Genomic DNA, 23,902 nt, shown 5'->3' with positions numbered 1-23,902 from the left:
GACTTACGACCCAGTATAGTAGAATCCCATCTCATTAGGGGTAGGGAGCTGCCGTCTCTGACAGGCTCCTGTGCTGGGATGTTTTAAGGACACCAGAGAAATGCATCAGCAGTGCTTGCCCCTGCACCTCTGTCCCTGGGCCTCCAGGACCACATCAGGGATGGAGTCCTTCCTAAGTGTCAGCAGGACTCTAATGGTGGATTGCCCATTACCAGGCTCTAGTGTGTGACCATGACCCTTGTTCAAGAAATGCCTATGTCATCTGAATGTTGCCCAAAGTCAGGTGCCAGCTTTCCCTAACCTGGGTCTTCCTTTGGCACCGAAGCCTGAGACATGTCTGTGGTCAACCAGTCACTAAGGTGTTTTTCACACGTGCTGTTTTCTTGTGTAACTGTGTCACTTGGGATTCCAAACCCAGGATCACAGTGCAGGCACTGAGGAAGGCCCTCTCCTTCCTGTGCCTCCACCCCCAGGCCTGTCTGAGTGTTGTCTGCTGACCTCAGCTGAACTCCTGGTTTCCCCTATCAGCCCTGCATTCCTTTTAGCCCTTCCTCAGCTGCCCAGAGTTCTTGGCTTCTGCTTCTGTTATCTGATATACCATCTGTCACTCCAGGCACAGTCAATGAGCCTGTTAACACTGCCTTTCTATTCTGGGATGCACTTGGTCATTCAGAATGCTGAAGAGACCCCAGCAGTCTAGGTGTACAGGACCTGGCAGTATCTGACTTTGCACACTGATTCAGAGTCTGTGACCATTTATGAAAAGCTTGAGTTTTATGACCTGTCACCAAGGTTTAACATCAAAGTAAGGTAGTTTTTTTGAGATTCTTTTCAAGTAGCACTTTGTAGACAGGACTCCTGGGAAATTAGCAAAAAGGATGACATGCTATAAGCCAATATTTGAAAAGCCGGGACTTAGTTTCTGTATCTACCCCCCCCCACACACACACCACATCTACCAGGCCAAGCAGAATGTACATATCGAAGGCTGGCACTGGGCTGCAGTGCCAGCATCTTGAAACTCTATTCTCACCAGCACCTGTATTTTGTGGTTATAGCCTTGGTGCACAGTAGGAAATTTGTGGTTAATGCCCACAGCTTAGAAACTGGACCCCTTGTTTTAGGACTGCTAGAGGTGATGGTGACAAACATGCCCTAGGCATAGTGTTCACTGCCTTAGGGCTCTGAGGAGAACTATATGATATGTGGTTTCTGCACAGGGTAAGCAAGGGGCTAATATTGCCCCTCAGATTGCTTATTGAATACGATGGTGGAAATGAATTCCACGAAACAACTTATTTGGGGGTGGCGGTCCCTGGGTAGAGAATGGGAATTAGTGAGGATGAACAGGCCAAGGATAGAGCAGTAGATGGGAAGCTCAGGTTGGTGATGGGAGAGAAGCAAGGCTCTGTAAGGTGAGCTTCTGTCCTAAAAGGACAGTTTTGGTGAGGGAAGAGTGGAAATCCCCAGGCTTCTGGAGGTGGCAGGATTTCTCTGGGAAAGCAAGGCTAATGCGAGGGAGGAGAGGATTCAGATTCATGTGAACTCATTCCACTTGAGATGGCCTTGGACCTCCCTGTGGAGCTGCCAAATGCACTGGGGCTGGAGAGATGGCAGTGTGATGTGCTGTACAATTCTCTCACTGCCGCCCAGCTCCCAGGGACTTCTTGAAGGATTTGTGGATGTGAAGGGAGCTTCCCATTATTCAGGCAGCCCTGGGAAGTTGAGGACCTTGCTGAGAGATGGCTACTCTCTTTTCTCTCTTGGCCTCTCTCCCGGCTCCTCTTCACCACCACCTAAAATTTTGCCAAGCTATGCTCTGCTCAGTGTCTGTCCTGCTATACCTTGCCCCATCCTGCTTTGCTCCTTGCCAGTGGGTCTGGCCATCCATCCAAACTTTGTGTCTTCCAGAAGGGGCCTGGTCTACCACAACCTGTTTTGTTCAGAAAGCATCATTTCAGGAGTGGTAGTGGTTCACACTCCCCAGACCCCTTCTATGGATGATCAGGGCTGTGGCCTCTTTATGGCTCCTCACAGAATGGGGCAGGATATAGGGGGTGGTACTCCAAGCCCTGTACTTTGTATGTATTCCCCTCTGTGAAGTGGGGCAGTAACAGTCAGAACCTGCCCCATGTCTTGGTTTGAGGACTCAGTCAGCTACCATATAACAGAAGTCAGTTCTTATTGCCTGTGGTAATTATGTTCCCAGGGTTGTTGAATACCAGAGCCTGGCTTCTGTGGGAATACAGGGTCACACTAAGCCTCTGGTCATGATTTCTCTCTTACTTCATGTTTGTTTCCACTAAAAGATTCATTATTTAATATAAAATTGGTTTATTAATGTTGAACTCATGGCCAAAAGCAGTATGACTCAATGCCTGAATGAAGTATATCTAACACATACTTTTTTTCCATGAAACATTTCTTGCTCATGGACACTGGGTAGCCTTCTGCAGTACACTTGGGATCCATTAAACAGGCCTCCAGCAAATCAAGAAAAGCACAGCAGTAAACAGCATGAAAAGGGTACTTGCTGACTGGATGAGACTCAACATGAGAAGGCAAAGTGTCACCTCTATCTGTTGGGAGTGTGTGCTTCAGATACATGTCAGAGTGGCCATAAAAGCCCCAGGGTTTGTGCTTATAGTTGATTTAAAGATTTGATAGAGAATCCATGAACGCGAGGGTCAGCTGATCACTGGCGCTTTTGCTAAGACCTGGCCTTAGTTCCCCTCATCATCTGCAACATAACTTCTGAGCATCAGGCCAGGGCCAGATCCTTGAGCTTTGCAGCTGTCACCTGTGTGACACCTTTGTAACCTGTTGGCTTCTGTGGACATTGGTGCCCAAAGCAGGTACAGATACTTGAGTCCTTGAGTAGAACTGGGTAGGTTGGACTTTTTGAGATTGAAAGGTCTCATAGTGCCTTGAGTTGGATTCTTCCAGGGACCAGGATGGAAAGGGGACAGGAAGTGTAGAACAAGAGACAAAAGTCCCAAGTGTGTGGATGATGCAGGTGAGGATAGCTGTAGATGGAGAGAAGAGAAGGGTGGGAAAACCGTTGGGAGTGCTCCACTATGGAGCAGCCCTTGGGTGCCCTGTGGTTGAAGAGCATCTCATGTGGTACCTTGGCATCCCTAGTGCACAGAGGGTGTTACCTGAGACTTCAGAGAGTACTGGCATGAAAGGTGTTGCCAGTCCAGGGTTATTGACTTGAGACATCTCGAGGGAGGTGATGCTACTACCCAGTAGCTGTCAGCAGCACAGTGGCTCTTGAGAGGGCAACCTGTCCCTGATGCTGGCTTTGCTGGATAGAATTCTCTGCTTCCCCACTTCTGAGGTAGAGACAGGAAAGAGAGAGACACCTGTGATTATTGAATGTGGCATCTTTGAGCAGTTTCTGCCATAACACGCAAAGGAGTGTCCTATTCTAGCTTAGGGTTGGCAACTTCTTGTTGAGTGGGAAAGGAAATGAATGAGTCTTCAGGTGTAGCAGCACCACCAGAGGGGAGTAAGGAAACTTGTGTCTGAGGCCAGCCTCTCTACTCATGTGGAGCCTGGATCTGGGTGGGCCTTCTACAACTCTGTAAGGCTGTTCCTTGTTTCCTTCCTGTTTGTCACTCCTGGCATCCATTCCTTGAGGTGTCTGGGGCCTTTCTCCTCTACCCCCACCATGTCCCAAGAGCCAGCAGACTGAGGACAGCAATGGTCTTGGGATCATCCAGCCCACCCCCCAAGCAAAGCACTTGCAGAAGCTATCTTCTTAGGGGCTGCTGTGATCTCCAGATCTCTAAGGATATGGAGTCCCAGCTACCCTGAGTGTCTGATGCTCTGTCTAAACTAATGCAGACACTTTGACCTTAAAAAGCAAAATGTAGAAACATTCATCTGGCTTAACAGTGGGTAAAATCTTTTTTAATGTTTTGCTTTTTGATATAGTCTCATTGTAACCCTAGCTGATCTTGAACTTGCTATGTAGTAGAGGCTAGCTTTGAGATACTGATCCTCTTGCTGTATCTCCCAGGTGGTAAGTCATAGGCAGGTGCCACTAAGTCTTGTCTGCCAGATGAAATCTTGAAGCAAAAGGCAGAAATGAAATACACTGGTCACCTACTTCAAATAAATGAGGATTTGTGTGCTGAGATGCTAACTACATTGAGACTGTGTTGCATAATGGTTTCTGCCTTGGCATGAGGGCCTGCATGGCTAAGTGGTAGGTGGACAAGACTGTGGTGGGGCATATATGAACATCATGCTTGGTTTAGCAGACTCTTCACTCAAGTTCTTTGAAATTAAGTACAAGGATCAGCAGGCCGAAACTGAAACAGTGCTCACACCCAGACTCCTCAGGGAAAGCCACAACTTTCCAGTAATGGACCAAGAGTTAGTTGTTGGATACTTAAGCTGTGTTATAAACCCTGGCACCTACAACATCTCCGAGGGCAGGGAGGCAGCAGTCAATGCTGAAAAAGCAGAGCTATGCTGCTCAGTTCTACCAGCCTAGGTCTCTAGGCCATTTGCCTTCCTCTGAAGTGGATTTGACAGATGGTGCCGTTGTGGCCTCTAGTCTAGGCACTGGACACCAACACAAGCACCATGATTAATCACAAGCACAGCCCTAACTCTGAGTGCTCCAGCGGATGGAAAAAAGAAAGATACAGGGTGGAGGAACTGACAGGACACGCAAGGATGGAGAAAGGTTCTGTCTGGAACAGGGACATTTGTAAGACACCTGAATGTGTGCTTGTTTGGAGGAGGTACACTGACAGTGAGAGGAGTGGAAGCCACAGCAGAAGGTTAGTGGGGACCTCAAAAGGGCCCTGAGCCAGGGAGAATCTTAGAACCTGGAAGATTAATGTGTTGGGTGTACATAAATGGATGCCAGAGGCTGATTTCAAGTTCTTCCTTTATTCTATCTACATTATTGAAATGGAGTTTCTCACTGAAACCAGGACTTAACCATTTCAGCTAGACTGACTAGCCAGTCATCCCCTGAGATCTACCTGTCTGTGTGTGTCCCCACCCTCACCCTGAATCCTGGGGTTATATGAGTATACCACCATGGTCAGCTTTTCTGTGGGTTTGGGGGTTCCAAATTCAGGTCCTTGTGCTTGCAGAGCAATCCCTTTACCCACTTGAGCCACCTCCCGTCCATTAAATTTTGGTTTGGTGGTTTGTTTTTTTCTAAGACAGGGTTTCTCTGTGTAATAGCCCTGGCTGTCCTGGAACTCTTTGTACCAGGCTGGCCTCAAGCTCCCAGAGATCCAATTGCCCCTACCTTCCTAGTGCTAGGATTTAAGGTGTGTGCCACCATACCTGGCTAGTGTGAAGACTGGAGGAAGATGTCAGGTGTTGTGTTTTTTCTCCTTATTTCTGTGAAGCAGGGGCATGCTGGACAGAGCTCCCTTGTTTTTGTTTTGTATTTTAATTTTTTATGTTGTATACATGCGCTATAGTGTACACATGGACGTCAGGGGACAATGGTGAGAGTTAGTTCTCCCTTACATGTGGGTTCCTCGGATCAAACTCTCAACCATCAGCCTTGCCTGTAAGCAGCTTTACCCACTGAGCCACACCACCAGTCTGGGTAAGCTGGAGGCCATAAGCCCTCCATCCTCCTGTCTCTCCTACTCCTAGCATTGAGGTTACAGGAGCATACAGCCACACCCAGCTTTTATGGGGTCTTCATGCTTACACAGAAAGTACTGTTACCCACAAAGAAGGAGGGTGTCACTCTGAGCCCTGACTGGCCTGGAACTCATTGTGTTGGCCAGGCCTGCATAGAACTTGGAGCATCTCTGAATTCAAACAGGTTCTAGGATTAAGATACGGGCACCTACTTAACCTGAACAAATAATCTTAATTTTTGGCAGTTGTAGGTTTTGGGTAGCAATAATGAGGTTCATTTTCTCATTCAACAGTTGTTTATTGACAGCCTTCAGTCCTTGAGTCATTATCCTGAGCCTGTGCCAAAACGGAATTCCCACTACTGCCTCTGGCCTTTCGCAAGTGAATCCTTAAAGGTGGGAAAGGTACTTTGATGCAGGATTTTAGGTGACCAGAGAAGAGGAAATGACACTGGAACACACAGGAACTGAGGTGGGAGAGGTGGTCAGAATGAAGTGCTGGCAGCAGCAAAGGTCAGGCCCTAGCCTATGTTCACACAAGGGAAATGAGATCAGGCCTGTGTGAGTTCAGAGCCCAGCAGAGGTATGCCTTTCCCCTAGGGAGCCCCAAGTCCTACCTGCTAGTATTAGCCCCTATTTAACTGTGGCCTATATCCCAGAGACAAAGAATCCAAGATAAGTTCACTTCTGTTGTCTGTCTAGCCCTTGCTGGCTTTGGTCTAGCCTCTCACACATTCACTCTCTCTCTCTAAAGCCAGGATTCAGGCCTCTGTGTTCTTCAGCCAGACTGTGGCCCTTTGTAGCACTGAGAGGAAGGCTAGAACTCTGTTTCCTGACTAGATTTCTGGCTGTAGTAGATTCCTTGTCTCTTGGGAGGCAACACATTTTTGCAACACCACACATACTAACTCAGCTAGTATCTGTTCCACCACACTGGTGAGGACAAGGACACTGTCTGGTTCTGAGTTGCCCCCTCCCTGTAAGAGGTAGGTTTTTTCTTGAACATTTCGGGCAAATTAGAGCTACCTTCACTGTGCTGGTCTTGATATAAACCCCACCACCACCACCACTGAAACTTGCTTCCCATTCCCGAAACCCTACTAAGTCAGCCCTGTCTTCTGGTCTCTGGTGGGATTGGCTTTAATAATTGCCCTGTATGTTAATCTTGTTACAGAATCCTCCATCTCTCCATGCTGGTCACAGACCCAGTAGTTGGGGACTTACAGATCTAGTCTAGTTCCCTCTTACCTAGATTCAGTAGGACCATGTTGGGCCATGCAGAGCCTGGCTTCTGTGATGTAGCCTATGTCATCATTCCTTTTCTGCAAGGTGACTGCTTCACAGTCGGTGAATGACAGAGCAGGATTTGAACTTGGGCTTGTCTGGTTCATGCTGCTTCTTGGTCTTAGTACCCTTACCAAGATAGGATAACTTTAGACAAGCAGGAGAAGGGCTCTTGCCCTCAGTCACAGTGGTGCGTCTATCCCAGAGTGATAATATGGGGTGGGACACTTTGAGTTTGCCGAGGGCTGTCAGAATATGATGTGCTTGTTGCCAGTCGGAAGCACCAAATAGATGAGGACCCTGGAGAGCCCAGAAAGCAAACTCCTGTTCCTAAAACCAGGTCTCTGCCTTCATTGTAGGCCCTTCCTACCCTAGCAGTAGGATCTGGGCTTCGATATGCCTGCGGAGGCATGGATAATGATACTTGGGACTAGGTTCAAATATAGGTTAAATATCATTTATTTCTGGGAGAAGTCACACAAGAAGCAGATGGCCACCACAGGTTCCCGCTCTAAGGATCCGCACAGGCTGCTCCCTGTGCGGGAGCAGACACAAGAGAGAGCCACATGCCCAGACATCAAACCTAAACTCACTCCCCCATCATATCCTCACCGCTGACCATGCCCAAGTGGGCGTGGTCAGCACTACAGGTACTGGCAGGGTGGATATCTCAGTACATATGCCTATGTCTCTGTGCCCAGCTGGTAGGGTCCCAAGGCCTGGGAAACAGTGAGGTAAGCTGCACAGTGGCAGTTGCCACTGAGCAGTGCTAGCTTTGGGCACATCCTCTAGCCTTTCTGAACTGCATGTACCTGTCTGTAAAGTGGGTATGATTGATATCCCCATCTTACAGAGCCACAAAGCTAAGTAGCTACATGAATTATCCAACTTTAGTCTGTCAGCCTGTGTGGTAGGGCCTGCCCTTTTCATGCATTGGGGAGAGCAGAGGAGATTAGGACACGTGTGCACGCACACATACAGACACACACGGCCTGAGCCCTTCTCTCGCCTCTCTCTAGGTCTTCTAGCCTAGAGATGTAACTGTCCCCCATGTCCTCAGTGCTCTCCCCTTAATTTAGTGACAAAGATTGTAGGTGAGTGTATGAGGAAGTCCCTGTTTCCTCCAGAGGTCTGATCGAAACTGGGCAGTTTGGGAGTGTTTGGAAGTGAGAACTCCTGTCTGGAAACACCAGACACATCACCTCCACTGTGTGCAGGGTAGTTGCCAGACTCTTGACCATTTCTGCTGTAGCCTCTGCTACTTTAGCACCATGCATCTTCAGTTGTAATTTACTTGATTGCAGGTTTATGTGAAAAGCAAGAAATAATACAGAAGGTAACCTGTATTGCCCTGTAGCCAGTTCCCAGGAATCTCACAAACTGTAGAACAGCATCACACCAGGATGCTGGCAAAGACACAGACCACCCACCCATCTTACTTGGGTTTCCCTATTAGTGTGTACACACTGTGCGCGTTCAATGAGTACAGTTTCTTGTCAAATGCAAGTGCCTATAATGATGCTATGAGCATGTCGACACTGAGTAATTCCAACACTGCACCTGTAAGAGTTCATTCTGCTGACTTCCGTCTTATCTTCCCCATTGTCTTCCCGAGTATACCCTTAGCCCTGGCAGTTACTAATCTGTTTCATTTTTTAAAAATCTTCTCATTTCAAGAATGGTATAAAAAGTCATTCACTGTGAAACTTTGGGATTGCTTTACCCACGAGGTGCTAGTGATGTGACATTCATTCAAGTCATCGTGTGGCTTCGTTTGTTTCTTCTCACTCCCTTGTAGGACTCCATAGTGTAGACGGCCACTAGTCAATCACTCAGCTACTTGTTTTCAGTTTCTGGGTTTTACAAATAGAGTTGCCTGAACATGCATGTTTCTTTCTGTGTGCTACTTGCCTGATTATTCTTGCTGAGTTGTGTGATAATTGCATGTTTAATTTTATAAGAAAATGACAGTCCTTCTTCCAAGGTGGTTGTATGTGTCACTATTTCCCCCACAGCCTTAGTGTTTGATTGTGTCACTTTCTCATAGCCATTCTATGAGGTTATATAGTGTTGATCTCTACTGGCAAATAGAGGACTTCCTCCTGTGTCCCTTGTCCAGCCTCTGTGGCACTGGGCCTTATTTTGTGGACTGTCGTTGAGTTGACCATCTCTATGATGAGTGGCTCCTGCTCCCAGGTAGGGGCTTACTTGGGTCCCTATAGGAGAGGACATCTAAGACCTGGGTAGGGGCTTGCTTTGGTGGGCCCTTGCTGCACGCCAACCTCAAGTGACTCAGACCTGTGGCAGTGTCTTATTTTCCTGAATCTTAGCAGGGACAGAGAGAAGTATCAAGCATGGTGGAGTCTTGGGAGCAGCAGAATGCTGTGTGGGGTCTTTGTAGGCGGAGTAAGTGGGTGAGAATGGCTAAGTATTATTTTGACCAAATGGGGCAAAATGTTTACACAGAGGGAGTGGGGAGGGAAAGTAGGAAAAAGGCTAAGAAAGCACAGGACCCAAGGGTCACAGAGTGACCTGTGGAAGGCAAGATAAGTTTCTCTGTTGTTACTGCCTCCTTCTGACACTGGTCATGCTTTGCTACAGCCTTGTGGAAAGCATCTTTCAAGTAACATGGCTTCCCTACTAAATTTGGCCTTGCAAGAAGGTAAACAGGACCTATGTGCCTGTGTTGGTCATTACTATGTATGACTCTCATTCTCTTGCATCAGAATTTGCCCAAGTCAGGCAGGGCCTTGGCCCAGAAGGGGCCCTTAAGGGTTAGAGGCTTCACCTTCACCTTGACCTCCTGTCACCCATCTGCAGGTTCATCATGCCTAGTGGCATATAAGAAGACCCCACCACCGGTCCCTCCACGTACTACATCAAAGCCGTTCATCTCAGTCACCGTCCAGAGCAGTACTGAGTCTGCACAGGACACCTACCTGGACAGTCAGGACCACAAGAGTGAAGTGACGAGCCAGTCAGGCTTGAGCAACTCATCAGACAGCCTGGACAGCAGTACCCGACCGCCCAGTGTGACACGTGGTGGAATCAGCCCAGGCCCTGAAGCTCCGGAGCCACCCCCTAAGCATGCAGCTCTGAAGAGTGAACAAGGGACACTGACGAGCTCTGAGTCCCATTCCGAGGCCATCCCCAAAAGGAAACTGTCATCAATAGGAATACAAGTAGGGGTCCCTTTTGCACTGTCTTCGTCCACTCCGTGCACCGGCCTGCGTGTAATTACATCTAGTGGAGGCCCACTAGGTCTCCCGGGAAGAGGTGTTTTGTCTGTCTATTCTGGGGCATCTGCCCCAAGTGGCTGAACCAAATTCTGCCTGTAGCCACACTCGCTTGTGTCCAGCCACCCCTGCTGCGGGTCCATAGCTGTGGACATGTTTCTGATCCTCCAGTGGGTTGTCCCAGTGAATGTAGTTACACTCAGCCAGCAAGCTCCTGTACACTGTTTGCTGTCCACTGTCTGTCTGTCCACTCCATCCTTTGCCCTGCCAGACAACCCATGGGAGGTGGGGCTGGCTTAACAGTTCTCTAATCCAAGGTCAGCTCGATATGGAATGGCCCCGCTTGGCAGCGGGAGCATCGTGGAACATAGACGCTGATGGGCTAGAAGCCTGGGACCAGGGCTCTTGAACCATGGGGGTTGTTCAAGGGGAACTTGACCCAGAGCCCACTCAGGCCTTGGGGACAGGTAGGTTGTGTAAAGCACCAGACCCATGGTGAAGTGAGAAGTGTGATGGCAGTCTCTATGTCCCCCTTCATAGAAAAAGGGTCCAAATAGGCAGGGCCCTGTGGCCCAAGCCCCAAGTTCCATCTAGAAGCCAAATCCATTGTATACTTACATCCATGGTCTCCAGCATACCCTCCACTGCCTCATATCACCCAGTGTCAGATGTCTTTGTTAGCTGAGTAAGGCACAAAGCCTCAGCCTTTCAGTTTTCAAGAATTGATACAAATCCAGAGAGTCCTCTGCCAGCTGGCTGGACCTCCAGACTACAGTAGAAGGCAATGAGAGAGCCAAGGCCAGCTGTAGTGGAAGAAGATGAGGGCAGGGGTGTGGGGAGAGGGTAGAGGGGAGGTTTAGAGCAAGCGTGGGGTGTGTTGCAGCAGCATCGGGGCTATAGGATGTCTCTCTCCTCAACAGCAGTGGTGAGTGAGTGTGATCAGGGTGACAACAAAACATTAGAATGTAGGAGGAGCAAGGGTGCAGGGGAGAGGGGACAGACAGAAAACGTAGGCAGTCCCTTGTCTTTGCCTGGGCTCCCAAGAGACAGCTCTGGCCTTCCATCCTCTCCCCACCCCACATACAGGTTTCTGCATGAGTCATCACACTTGCCGCACCCTTACAGCCTCTCTAGGTGTGACGTGTGAACATAAGAAGTTGCCCATTATTTGGCCCTTGGTTCTGACCATTTTGTCTTTGTTGGGGAAGACCACCTCCTTGTTGGCCAAACCAGATTCTCTTCCCTTCTTAGAAAGTCAGGACTAGCTTTGGTTCGTCTATTGAGAATGCGACACCAGGGAAGGAACTCTGGCTCTTAGTGCTTCCTCAGCTTTCTCTTTCCTTGGCTTCATCCCTGCTCTCATCACAGTCTTTAGAGACAGCTGTGCTTCCCAAGCTGGCTCTTGCCAAAGAAAGTGTGACTTTATTCCTATCCCAGAAAGTTTCTCTGGCCCCTGCACCTAGAATCCCAGCTCCTGAGGGAGGCTGTCATCCCACCCTGACACCTCAAGCCCCAGGTCAAGGGTGAGCTCCCCCTTGGATTGGAGCCGTAAGGAGTAGGCTTTTAGCTGGCTGCTCCATGACTGGGGCCAGGGCATGGCTGCTGCCATATTTCCTCTCCTTGACAAAGCAAGTGTGACAAGTCTAGGGACAGGATCCCATAGCATCACTGGCTCTGGGTTCTGGGTTTGAGAACTGCTGTCTGTGATTGGGACTGAGTATAGGTGTCCACCAGTTCCCCTTCCAGGCCGCACCAGGGTTAGGGGGTCATCTTTGCCTCCAGACAGCCCTTGGCTTCAACTACACCAGATAACGGCTGTGGCTTTGTGTGTGTTCTCTCCCGTCGTCCTTTTTTCTCTCTGATCGTGTAAAGGAGAGGACTAGAAGGAGCGGTTCCCACCTCTCGGAGGACAACGGACCCAAAGCGATCGATGTGATGGCGCCCTCCTCAGAGTAGGGAAAGCCAGTCATCTCCATCCCCTCCCGCCTCTGCGAGAATGAGCAGTGCCCGGCTTAACCTGGCCCTACTTGGGCCCACGTGCAGTGTCTGCATGCCTTGTGTCCGTCTGTCCTCATGTCTGTTTGCGCGTCGTCCCACTAATGTGAATTTCAGCAGCAAGTGTGGTGTTTGTTTTTATTCTTGTCTTTGTCTCCGTGCCGTTGCTGTCGTTGTCCTTCAATAAGGTTGACTGCATTCAGCCAGTGCCAAAAGAGGAGCCCAGTCCCGCTACCAAATTCCAGTCCATCGGGGTTCAGGTAGAGGACGACTGGCGGTAAGTTGGACAGAGGTGTGGTGGCTGCTATTCCCCTCTCCTCTCCCTCCCTCCGCCCTCACCTCTCCTGTTCTCCCTAACCCACTTCTCCTTGCTGGATTTCTAATAACCAAGCTGGGTGTGGGTGTGGGTGGTGGCTCAGGTATGGGGGCTGGGCAGGGCAGGCGGGTTGGACACGTGAGCGTTTGCTCTGAGACCAGTCACCCCACTGGGAGCGAGGCTGGGCTTGGCTGTAGCCCCCAGCTCCCCTATGTTGGTGGTCTTCCTGGCCCCACTGCAGTAAACAGACAACCTTATGACCTTGTCCTTGTGTGTGTGCGCGTGTGGGCATGGGCAGGGTGGGCAAGGGCTGAGCAGAGAATGAGCGGGCGCTGTGGGACCTGCTTCAGGCGCATGGTGAGCAGATGGTGCATCCTTTTCTCTGTCTCCCCGTGTGTCCAGCTCAGGTGGCCGCTGGTTTCTGGCCTTATTGGTGACTCACTCCTTCTTTCCCCACCCTCCCCCCACAGAAGCAGTGCCCCCTCTCACAGCATGTCCTCCCGTCGGGACACTGACTCCGATACCCAGGATGCCAATGACTCCAGCTGTAAGTCATCTGAGAGGAGTCTCCCAGACTGTACCCCGCACCCCAATTCCATCAGCATTGATGCTGGCCCCCGACAGGCCCCCAAGATTGCCCAGATCAAGCGCAACCTCTCCTATGGAGACAACAGCGACCCTGCCCTGGAGGCGTCTTCGCTGCCCCCACCTGACCCTTGGCTGGAGACCTCCTCCAGCTCCCCAGCAGAGCCAGCCCAGCCTGGGGCCTGCCGCAGAGATGGCTACTGGTTCCTGAAGCTCCTTCAAGCAGAAACGGAGAGACTGGAAGGCTGGTGCTGCCAGATGGACAAGGAGACCAAAGAGAACAACCTCTCTGAAGAAGGTGGGTCTTGCAAGGGTATCTGGTGTCACACCAGCCCTGGGGCCTTTCAGGGTTCTTGGGCTGTTTTGTGAGCTTGCCTCAGTGCTCATTCTTGCCACCTGGCTAACCCCTCTTCCCGTGTGCGTTATGATAGTAGCAGCCTTTTGTGCAGGCTGTGGGCTTAGCCACAGGGTCCCAGCCCAGCATCTGTTCCTGATCTTCATCTCCAGCTGCATAAGCACCTTGTGAGGACTGATTGTGGTAGTTAGTGGGAAGGCCTGAGGAAGTGCTGGACACAAAGCTGTTGCCCCCATTACCTCCCCAGCTCTTATATTGAGTGCTTATTGCTCACCAGGTACAGATCTGACTCTGCCTCAGCAGTAGGGAACTATGAATGCAGGACAATTTCTGCTTTTTCACTCAGTTTCTGTCAATACTATGCACACTTAAAAAGAAAGAAGCTGGGCTGGAGGGATGGCTCAGTGGTTAAGAGCACCGACTGCTCTTCCAGAGGTCCTGAGTTCAATTCCCAGCAACCACATGGTGGCTCACAACCATCTGTTATAAGATCTGGTACCCTCTTCTGGTGTGCAGATACACATGGAAGCAGAATGTTGTATACAAATAAACAAATAAAATCTTAAAAAAAAAAAAAGAAAAAAGAAAAGAAAAGAAAGAAGCTAGCAGATAACCTCTGGCCGGGCTGTGGTAGTGTGCACCTTTAATCCCAGCAGGTGGATATCTGTGAGTTCAAGGCCAGCCTGGTCTACAGAGCGAGTTCCAGGATAGCCAGGGCTACCCAGAGAAACGCTGTCTCAAAAAAAAAAAGAAAGAAAAGAAAAGAAAGAAAGAAATGACCTGGCAAGGACTACCTGCAGTAGTGCTGGCCTGGCATGCAGGAGGCCCTGGGTTCATCCACCAGCACTACAGAAACAGAAGGAGGTATGGGGAAGGACTGGTATGCAGGGAGCCTGACCAAGTTCTGTCAGAGCCCAGATTCCCAATTGGTTCCTCTACAACTAAAGGTCCAGGAAGGACAGACCCTCAGAGAGCAGGTAGGATGTCTCAGTGATCCTAATGATACACTCTGAGGACACCTTTGATCATTCAGAAGGTGCTGGTAGAGTCGAGTCTGTTTTTACTGCCCTTTGGGCCTGTTCCCAGCTTTGATGTCACACCCACCTTGGGGCAGGGAACTCTTGAGGTGTGTACCTGATACATTTAATAAGGATGTATTTAAAACAATCAAACTAGTGACAGAGATCAGAGAGCACCGAGTGTCTGACAAAAGGCAGCCCGCCAGTGCCCCAGTGGCTGCCAGTACTTCAGTGATCTGTTCTATATTCACTTGCTTGTTTCTTCTTTGCAGTGTGATTGACTTCTGTTTCCTCTCTAAAATGAAGTCACTAAGTACTGATTTCTGAGTGTTTCCTATTTTTTCTGGTTCCCTTGTCTTGCTTGGGACTGGCCATGTTCTCTGGATGTTTCCAGCTGCCGGCCTTGTCCTGTTTGTCAGCAATGCCTTTGGCCTTTCTTTCCCCATGGACACTTTGCTGTGACCACATGCTGGCTGCATGGTCTTTGTCTCACTTTTCTGAACTAAATTTTATTCCAAGAGAACTTTCTTCTAGATGCTTAGCATGTCCTTCAGACCTCACAGTTTAGGTATAAAGGTGAAGCTAATACATTGTGTGTGTGTGTGTAACAATGCAGAAATGAAAGTGATGGCTAAGATCCTTTCCTCTCAGAACCTTATAGGTGTTGTGTAGTGTTTCCATTGCTTGTGATGAAAAGTTCAAAGCCATTCTGTTTCTCTGCCCTTGGGTTTTATCCCCGAAAGCTCTTAGGATCTTAACTTTCTGGTGAAACCTCTTGGCAATATGCATGAGATAGGTCTTTATTAATTTATTTTGCTAATAGTTAATGGGGCATTGCCTAACTTGGAGAGTCAGTCTTTGACTCCGCAGAACTAGTCTTATATTAATTAAAACAAACAAACAGGAATAGCCAGGAATGGTGACACACAGTAATCACAGTAATCCCTATGGAGGCAGAGGGCCACCATAGATTTGAGGCTAGCCTGGGCTGCTATTGTAGTTTCTTTTTCTATTGGCTATGGTGAAATACTCTGACAAGGTCTGACAAGATGGCTCACCAGGTAATGGTGCTTTCCACTGATTCTAACAACCCGAGTTTAATCTACCCACATGGTAGAAGGAAAGAACTTACTCCTACAAGTTGCCCTCTGATTGCCACTACAGCTGGCTTGAGCACTCCTTTTATTTATTTTCATAGACATTTTTATTATTATATAACATATTAGTGAATATACCACATACCATTCTCTCAAGTGGCAAAGATGTGTGAGATAAGATTTCTCCTGGCTTCTGAGAACTGAAATGGTCAGTAGAGAGGAACAATGTATAGTGTTGTTCTGTGGTGGGATCTTGCTTTTCAGCACTGGGCCATTTGTGTCTCTGTTATGTACAAAATGGGACCAAGGTGTAGGCTTTGTGTGCTCATGTGAAATGTCCACAGGTTGCTGGCGTATTGTGATCCTGCCAGGGAGAGTGCTACTCTGCAGTCATGGCCATCTGGAAGAGAAGATTCGAGCATTCTGGCAAACATAAGGCAGCTCCATTTTGGGTTGGAAATATATGCTTAAGGGTCTCTGTGTCACCCACTCACTGCCGCTGCCATCTCAGTATATCAAGGGCCTTTTCATACTGGCCCAAAAATGATGTTTAAAAAAAGATCCCGTGGCTGGGCGTTGGTGGTGCACACCTTTAATCCCAGCACTCAGGAGGCAGAGGCAGGTGGATCTCTGTGAGTTCGAGGTCAGCCTGGTCTCCAGAGTGAGTGCCAGGATAGGCTCCAGAACTACACAGAGAAACCCTGTCTCAAAAAACAAAAACAAAACAAACAAAAAAATCCTGTGTCTTTAAAACATGCCTCTAGGCATCCTAGCTTTTTTTCTGCAAGCCTGCCATCTTGCCTCTCCCAATACTTTTATGTGATAGCTGTGATATTTCACTGTGGTTTGCGTGTATTTCCATAGTGACTAGTATTGTTGATAATCTCTTCATAGGTGCTTACTGGTTTGTTTGTTTGTTTGTTTTTTAAGACCAGGCTATCTTTGAACTCACAGAGATCAAGAGAGATCCACCTGCCTCTGCCTCCCAAGTGTTGTGATTGTAGACGTGAAGCCACCGCATCCGACCTGCTGGCATTCGTATCTTAAGACTGTCTGTCATATGTCTGTATGGCTAACCAGCACACTCATTTCTTCATAAGATTTTCCCTTAATGATTGCAGCATTTCCTTTCTTTCTGAGACATTTATACGTATTTACTTTCCTATGTTCCTGCATTCCTTTATTTCTTTAAGTTCCTTTTTTTCTACTTCTCTTTAGGATTGGAGGCTTTCCTGGACTGTCCAGTGGACTTTAGTTAGTTTATTCCTATTTAAAAGTGACACCTTGATGGTGAGAGCAAGAGAATGCTGCTGTTATTGACCTTGTAGTAGTATTTCATTCCATCAAGAAATTTAAAGAAAAGTGGACTGGGGTATAGCTTAGTAATAGAGCACTTGCTCAGCCTGAATGACCCTTGATTCCCAGCACATACAGACAAAAAAGAAAAGAAAAAAGGGGAATCTACCTTTTAGAGTTTACACAAGCACATTATATGAGTAGAAATATCAAACTAATAAAATAGCAAAAATCACATTTATGTAACAGTTGTGTTGGTAATATCAATGAAGAAATAATTATAGCTGGGTGTTGGTGGTGCACGCCTTTAGTCCCAGCACTGGGGAGGCAGAAGCAGGTGGATCTAGGTGAGTTTGAGACCAGCCTGGTCTTCAAGAGCGAGTTCCAGGACAGCCTTCAAAGCCACAGAGAAACACCCTGTCTCGAAACCCCCCCCACACACAAAAAAAATAATAATTATAAGCACCAGGATAAGACTTCTCTTAATAACATGATGAAATATATTTTGAATAATGTTGCCATTAATGTTCATCTGGATACTTGTTTTCACTTTTTAGTATATCCCTGGGGCAGAATTATAACATCAGACTTGCCCCTGTGTGTGCATGTGGTGAGCTGCAGGTGGACTTACCCTGTGTGCACACACAGAGGTCGGGTTATGTTGGGCTGTCCCCTCCATTACTTCACCTGTTTTTTAAAATTACAACTATTTATGCATGGGGAAGGGGACATGTGCCAAAGGGCAACTTGAAGGAGTGGGCTCAGCTCCCACCTCATGGGTCCTGGGGATTGAACTCATGTCAGCAGTCTAGGAAGCAAAGCACCTTCAACAACTGAACCATCTCACCAGCTCACTAATTCTGTTTTGAGACAGGATCTGACAGCAGCCCAGACTGATCACATCCTGAGTGTTGAGATTAAAGATGAGCAACATCACACCGGGCTCCTTTGCCCATTTTTGCAATGACTCTTAGGGTTTCAAAGGCAACTTGGGGAGGAAAGAGTGTATTTTAGCTTACAGTGCTCTCTCTCCAGTCCCAGGACCCAGGTATGATTCCCAAAACCCACATGACTGCTCACAGCCATCTGTAACCCCAGTTCCAGAGGATCTGATGCCCTCTGATTTCTACATGTTCCTGGATGCACATGGTACACATCCAACTCAGTCACACACACATGAATTTTTAAAATTATATTATAATTACAAAGGAAATCAATTAGACTAATTGCAGTTGTCAAGACTGGTACAAGCCTGTAATTCTTTCACCCGGGAGGCTGAGGCAGAAGGATCAGGAATTTAAGGCCAGGCTCCACTGTATAGCAAGTTCAAGGCCAGCCTGGGCTACATAAGACCTTGTCTCAAAACAAAACCCAACCATTGTTATTGAGACCCAGTGGTGTTATCTTAACACTTGCACTTGTGTTTCTTTCATTTTGCTGATCTGAACTGCTCAGTAGTGTGTACCCTTCTTGGTCCGTACCACTAGTAAGCAGTGGATTTTCTAGTTTTCTGCTCTCACTGTTGTTTCTAACAACATGATTAAGATATACTTGATTGGGCTGGAGAAATGGCCCAGAGGTTAAGAGTACTGGTTGCTCTTCCAGAGGTCCTGAGTTCAATTCCCAGCAACCACATGGTGGCTCACAACCATCTATAATGAGATCTGGTGCCCTCTTCTGGCCTGCAGGAATACATGGAGGCAGAACACTGTATACATAATATTTTTTAAAAAGACATAATTGAACCCAGGGTATCATGCTTGCTAAGCACACACCATTGAGCCATTCTTGAAACTGTGAGATATATTTTACACACAAAATTCACCCTTTTATCATACAAAATTCATGGAGCCTGAGCTTATTCACAAGGTTGTCTAGATGATGACATCTAATGTTTTAATCATCCCCTAAAGAAACCTCTATCTGTTTAGCCACTACTTTTGTGACAAGGTCTTACTGAATAGTCCAGGCAAGCCTTGAACTTGTGATCACGCCTCAGCCTCCCAAGTAAACATCATAGGTAGAGACTGGAGAGACGCTCGAAGGTTAAGAGCATTAACTATTCTACCCAGAGGACCTGGGGTCAGTCTCTAGCACTTACATAGTGGCTTCTTGTTTTATTATGGGTGTTTTGAAGTCAGGATTTCTCTGTATAGCCCTGGCTGTCTTGGAACTTGCTCTGTAGAGCAGGCTGGCATAGAACTCAAGAGATCTGCCTGCCTCTGCTTCCAATTTCATCCATTTGTTTTAAACAGTGTTGCTGTGTGCCCCCAGGATAGCTTCTGGTTCTCTATCCAGAAGTGCTAGATAGCACCCTCTAGCTTTTCTTGCTTTCTAACTAAAAGGTACTTAGTGTTGAGTGTGTGTGTGTGTGTGATGGGAGGGTATGGAGATCAGAGGGCACTTGGTGGAGTCCACTCTCCTTCCATTTACACAGGTTCCAGGGATGGAACTAAGGTCATTAGGCATATGACAAGTGTTTGCCCACTGAGCCATATCAACAGTCCCTCTATTTCTTCTAGAGTCCATGGTAGTTTACATTTCTTTGGAAAGTCTTCCCATTTAAGCTGCTTCTACTTTATTGCCGTCACATTTCCTTAGAAATGGGGATGAGGTTCTGGCTGCAGCAGATAACATGACCACCTGTGTCTGCTTCCAAGTCCTGGAATTAACAATGTGAGCCACCATGCACAGCTCTCTGCTGACATCTATAAGACAAGGTCTCTCATCGCCCAGGATGGCCTCAAACTCTTGACATTTGCCTCTATCTCCTAAATGCTGGAATTACCAGCACTGCCCTCATCTGTTTACATTTTCCTTAATAAGGATGTGTTAGCCAGGTGGTAGTGGTGGCACATGTCTTTAATCCAAGGCAGAGGAAGGTGAGTTCGAGGCCAGTCTGGTCTACAGAGCAAATTCCAGGACAGCCAAGTCTGCATGGAGAAACCCTGTCTTAAAAAACCCCAAAACAACAACAAAAAAAAAACCCAATGGGTTAATATATAAATAAAAACACTTTATGTGTGTATATGATATGTACACACACGTATATGTGAGCTCCAATTTCCTTTCCACCCTAGCACAGCCCATGTTCTGTTAACAATGAATATACATGCACGTGTATACACATGACCAGAGCCCCACCTTCCATCCTCCATGCCTGGCACCTGTCCAGCCCTGCCGTGTATGCTGAGCTACTTCCTCGGTCTCTCAGTCCTAGGAAAAGTCCTCAGTGCTGTGGGCAGTGCCCAGCTCCTGATGTCCCAGAAATTCCAGCAGTTCCGAGGCCTCTGTGAGCAGAACTTGGTGAGTGACTCTACCTCCACTACAGGGCTGCCCTGCCCAGAGCTATCCAGAGAGCCCCTTGTAGCCTGTGACCTCTACACAGAGGAGGTGCTGCCCCCTCATGGCACTATATCGGTGGTGGCAGAATACACCATGCCCAACACAGGAAGGGCTGAGGCAGTCCTCCAGAAATAGAGGTATAAAACATGAGAATATAAGTCAGTTGGCCCTGACTTTCTTATATTTAGTCCATTCTATATCCAAGAGGCTGCAGAAGGTAAGATCTAAGGAAACACTACCCCTGCGCCAGGTGGGTCTCCTCCTCCCTTGCCCATTTGGGGCCTGCCCGCCCCAGGGCCAGAAGCTGAGTCCTGGACAGCATGTCCCAGGATTTGTCCCAGCAGATCGGGAGCATGAGTTCCCAAGGGTAAACACAATGGAAAATGAGTCTCCAGGGCCTAAGGGTGGAAAACAAAACAGAGATTCCATGATCACAGCTGGCCTGGGCCTGCCTTCTTCCTACCTCCCTGGGAAGCACTAGTCAAGAACAGACCACCCTGTAAAATGAGAACTTGGCCTGCTTAGCACAAGAAGAGACATGCCTTCCTTACCACAGTCCTGTGATGGCAAACCTACCAATGGCCATGGTCACATGTATGTGCAGGGCCCACTCATGATGAAACTGCTCCCAGGGATTCTTGCTACTGGCACTAGCCATGACCAGAGCTGGCTTCATTCACTCTCAGATCCTGGCCTGACCACAGAACAAGGGAGCAAGGCACTTCCCAGAATCCCCTCATGGCCAGAGGCCCATATGTGTGGTGGGAGAGATAAGACAGGCTTCTGCCTTGCTGCCCCACTGACCCCCATCTGCCCCACAGAACCCTGATGCCAACCCCCGTCCAACAGCCCAGGACCTGGCAGGGTTCTGGGACCTGCTGCAGCTGTCCATTGAGGACATCAGCATGAAGTTTGATGAGCTCTACCACCTCAAGGCCAACAGCTGGCAGCTGGTGGAGACCCCCGAGAAGAGGAAGGTGAGCATGGAGCAGTGCGGAGGGGAAGTCCAGGGACAAATTCCTGGTCGGCAATAACGCTGCCCACATCGGTCAGTGCTGCTTGGCTCCCTTCTCCCTGTGTCGTCTTTGAGCTGGGGCTCACGTCCATCACTTTGCGGGGTCCATGCCTGGCACCTGTCCAGCATGCTGCTCGCTGTAGAGTGGAGGCTGTCCCCAAAGCATGCCATTGTGCTCTGCATGTCTAGTAAAAGGGGTCACAAGTGCAAGTGGAAAAAGCAGAATGGCCCTTCCTTGTCCTGGGGCCCTGTTGTCAGAGGCACTGGGGTCTGGCCCAGTGCTGCCTCCTTGTGGCAGCTATGCTTCTGTGAGGCTTGGGTGGCCTCCTGTGGAGCAGTGGAGCCCAGGGCCTGTCATGTTGGACCGTGGCCCTGGTGAGTTACCATCCAGGGACTGCATGTGAAATATGATGGGTTAGAAGGACAGCTGAAGTCACTACTGACCTGTGCCTCAGGTTCCTCCTAATGGTTCACAGCAAGGGTGGGAGCAGGTGGGACTGTCCTCCTCTTCTGCTAGAGCACTCCAAGAGTCTAAGCTTGCTTTTTGCTCCTAAGCTGTGTGCTACTCCCACTATCATTGCTTCTGTGGCTTTCAGATTCTTAATACGTGTTGCTTGTGCCAGTCTGGTGTGGGGATGCAGAGGGGGCAGTGCCAGCTGCCTGCCTTCAGTAAAGGGCAGTGCCACACACAACGTGGCACCTTTATTTTATTTTTGTTCCCTCCTCGATGTCTCACTAAAGGAAGAGAAGAAACCACCACCTCCGGTTCCGAAGAAGCCAGCCAAATCCAAGGCGGCAATGAGCCGCGACAAAGCCTCAGACGCAGGGGACAAGCAGCGTCAGGAGGCCAGAAAGAGACTCCTGGCAGCCAAGCGAGCAGCGTCTGTGCGGCAGAACTCAGCCACAGAGAGTGCGGACAGCATCGAGATTTATGTCCCTGAGGCCCAGACCAGGCTCTAAGGCCACAAAGGAGAAAGCACTCAATTTTAAATCATTAAAAACTCAATGCAAATGGAACAGCGTTTTCTCACCCTTTAGTATGGTTATTATCTCTAGAGACCCTGAGCCAACTTTCCAATTGACACAAACAAGGGCTCACAATGTGGCTTTTCTGGGTCCCTCCAAGCTTTAGGTTATGAAGACTTGACTCACAAAAACAAAAAAAAAATTTAAATACCACAATCTAGCCCCTTTTCCCTTTGGGCTGCCATGGCGGACAACAACAACTTGGACAGCCCTGGCCTGGCCTCCAGATTGCAGTCTTTTTACTTCTGTCTGCTGGGGACTAGCTTGTTTACAGGACGACGACAGTCCACGGCAGCCTTGGGCCCCTGCCATGCCCCTCCCTTCCCAACATCCCACGGCTTTTCTTTTCCTTTCAGAGCTCACACAGGGGTCACCACCGTGGCCAGTAGCTTTCTGGTTCATACCCTTTGGGGCTGAGGGCACAGAGGACAGAAATGGGCAGCACTCCTCCCTCTCCCCAGCCTCCCCGCTAAGTGCTCACACACTGTCGGCCCGCGCACACAGATGAGGTGCCCGCCCTCCGCTGCCATCCAACTGCCTTGGCAGTGTCAGGCTGGACTGGCCTCTGAGCAGACGAGAAAAGTGATGGTCCTTGGAGCACGTGTGGGGAAGCCATGGTTACCGTGCTCCAGCCCCTTCAGAAAATTCAGGACTCCCAAGTGGCTTCCAAGGGGTTGTCTGTCATTGGCCGCACCTTTGTCCAGTCCCCCCTGGGACAGGTGGCGGTGTCTGTACGTATGTGTACATATGCACATAGACCTTAGAGTGTATATTTAATAAACGCCCATCTGCTCACCCAAGCCCACCAGCGCCGCTGCCACCGGCTCTTGGGGTACCTGCAGGAGGCGGGTGTGTGAATAGCATATATTTTTACATGTACTATATCTAGGTGTGTGTACAAGTGTGTGTAAAAATATGCCTTGTGTGTAAGCAGCCCCCCTTTTTTGGTTGTCCACCCAACCCATCAGCCCAGCCTCTTGTTTTTTATTCTGTTGTAATTTTCATCCCAATCTCTCCTGTCCCCCACTTCTATACTCCTATTCCCAAGGTATTCTGAGCCCTGAGCTGCAAAGGCCTAGGCCCACAGAGCAGGATGGGGAGGGCAAGGCTGGGTCAGGCCGCCTAGAGGGGGTCGGACCCAGCAGATGATTTGGCATACCAGGGGCTGTTCCATGCTGTGGGTATGACTCAAGGGCATTGGGGACATCCTTTTGTCTGGCGCGTGCTGCAGGGGTCCCCTGGGTCCCCCAGGTGAAGCAAGGCCTGCTCTAGGGGCCTGTTCTAGCTTGGCCGCCCCCTCTGTGACCTTGGGCAAGTCACTTGACCTCTGTGTGCCTCAACTTCCTCCTCTGTAAAATGGGGACAGTCCCTGCCCCTCCCTACCTCACAGGCATGTAGTGAGAATAAATGAGGTAACGTGTACTAAGGGCTCCTGGCGTCATTGCAGGGTGGAGGCGGGGCTAAGGAGAATGAATGGCAGATGGTTCCAGGAAACCCAGTCAGACACACACCACCACCACAAGGCAGCTCTTAGGAGACAAGGTGTTTGAGGGCATCAGTTAACTTCAGCTCAGTGTCCTAAAGACATTGATGCACCATCCGGTTCCAAGGAACAGCACACTTCCTATAAAAGGGAGGAGACAAAGACCCAGCCTGCGCATATCTGTCAGGGCAGGGGTGTGTCATGACCCCCAGCAGATGCCCTC

At 48.9% G+C, this 23,902-nt stretch overlaps 1 protein-coding gene across 5 annotated transcripts in view; it reads left to right on the top strand.

Moving 5' to 3' along the window:
- The window catches only part of Dlgap4 (DLG associated protein 4), a 97,079-nt gene extending 73,461 nt beyond the window's left edge, over positions 1 to 23,618 (top strand). For all 5 annotated transcript variants that reach the window (XM_035446821.1, XM_035446819.1, XM_035446820.1 and 2 more), the window contains 6 exons: positions 9,732 to 10,093; positions 12,331 to 12,419; positions 12,929 to 13,341; positions 20,025 to 20,116; positions 20,977 to 21,132; positions 21,912 to 23,618. In XM_035446821.1, the coding sequence (XP_035302712.1) occupies positions 9,732 to 10,093; positions 12,331 to 12,419; positions 12,929 to 13,341; positions 20,025 to 20,116; positions 20,977 to 21,132; positions 21,912 to 22,130 (1,331 nt within the window). In that variant the 3' untranslated portion in view covers positions 22,131 to 23,618. The remainder of the gene's footprint in view (positions 1 to 9,731; positions 10,094 to 12,330; positions 12,420 to 12,928; positions 13,342 to 20,024; positions 20,117 to 20,976; positions 21,133 to 21,911) is intronic.
- Positions 23,619 to 23,902: the final 284 nt, after the last annotated feature.

The sequence above is a fragment of the Cricetulus griseus genome, chromosome 6 (genome assembly GCF_003668045.3).
Source record: "Cricetulus griseus strain 17A/GY chromosome 6, alternate assembly CriGri-PICRH-1.0, whole genome shotgun sequence".
NCBI lineage: Eukaryota > Metazoa > Chordata > Mammalia > Rodentia > Cricetidae > Cricetulus > Cricetulus griseus.
The sequence above is the reverse complement of the archived record's forward strand: the minus strand, read 5'-3'. Positions and strand labels throughout refer to the sequence as shown.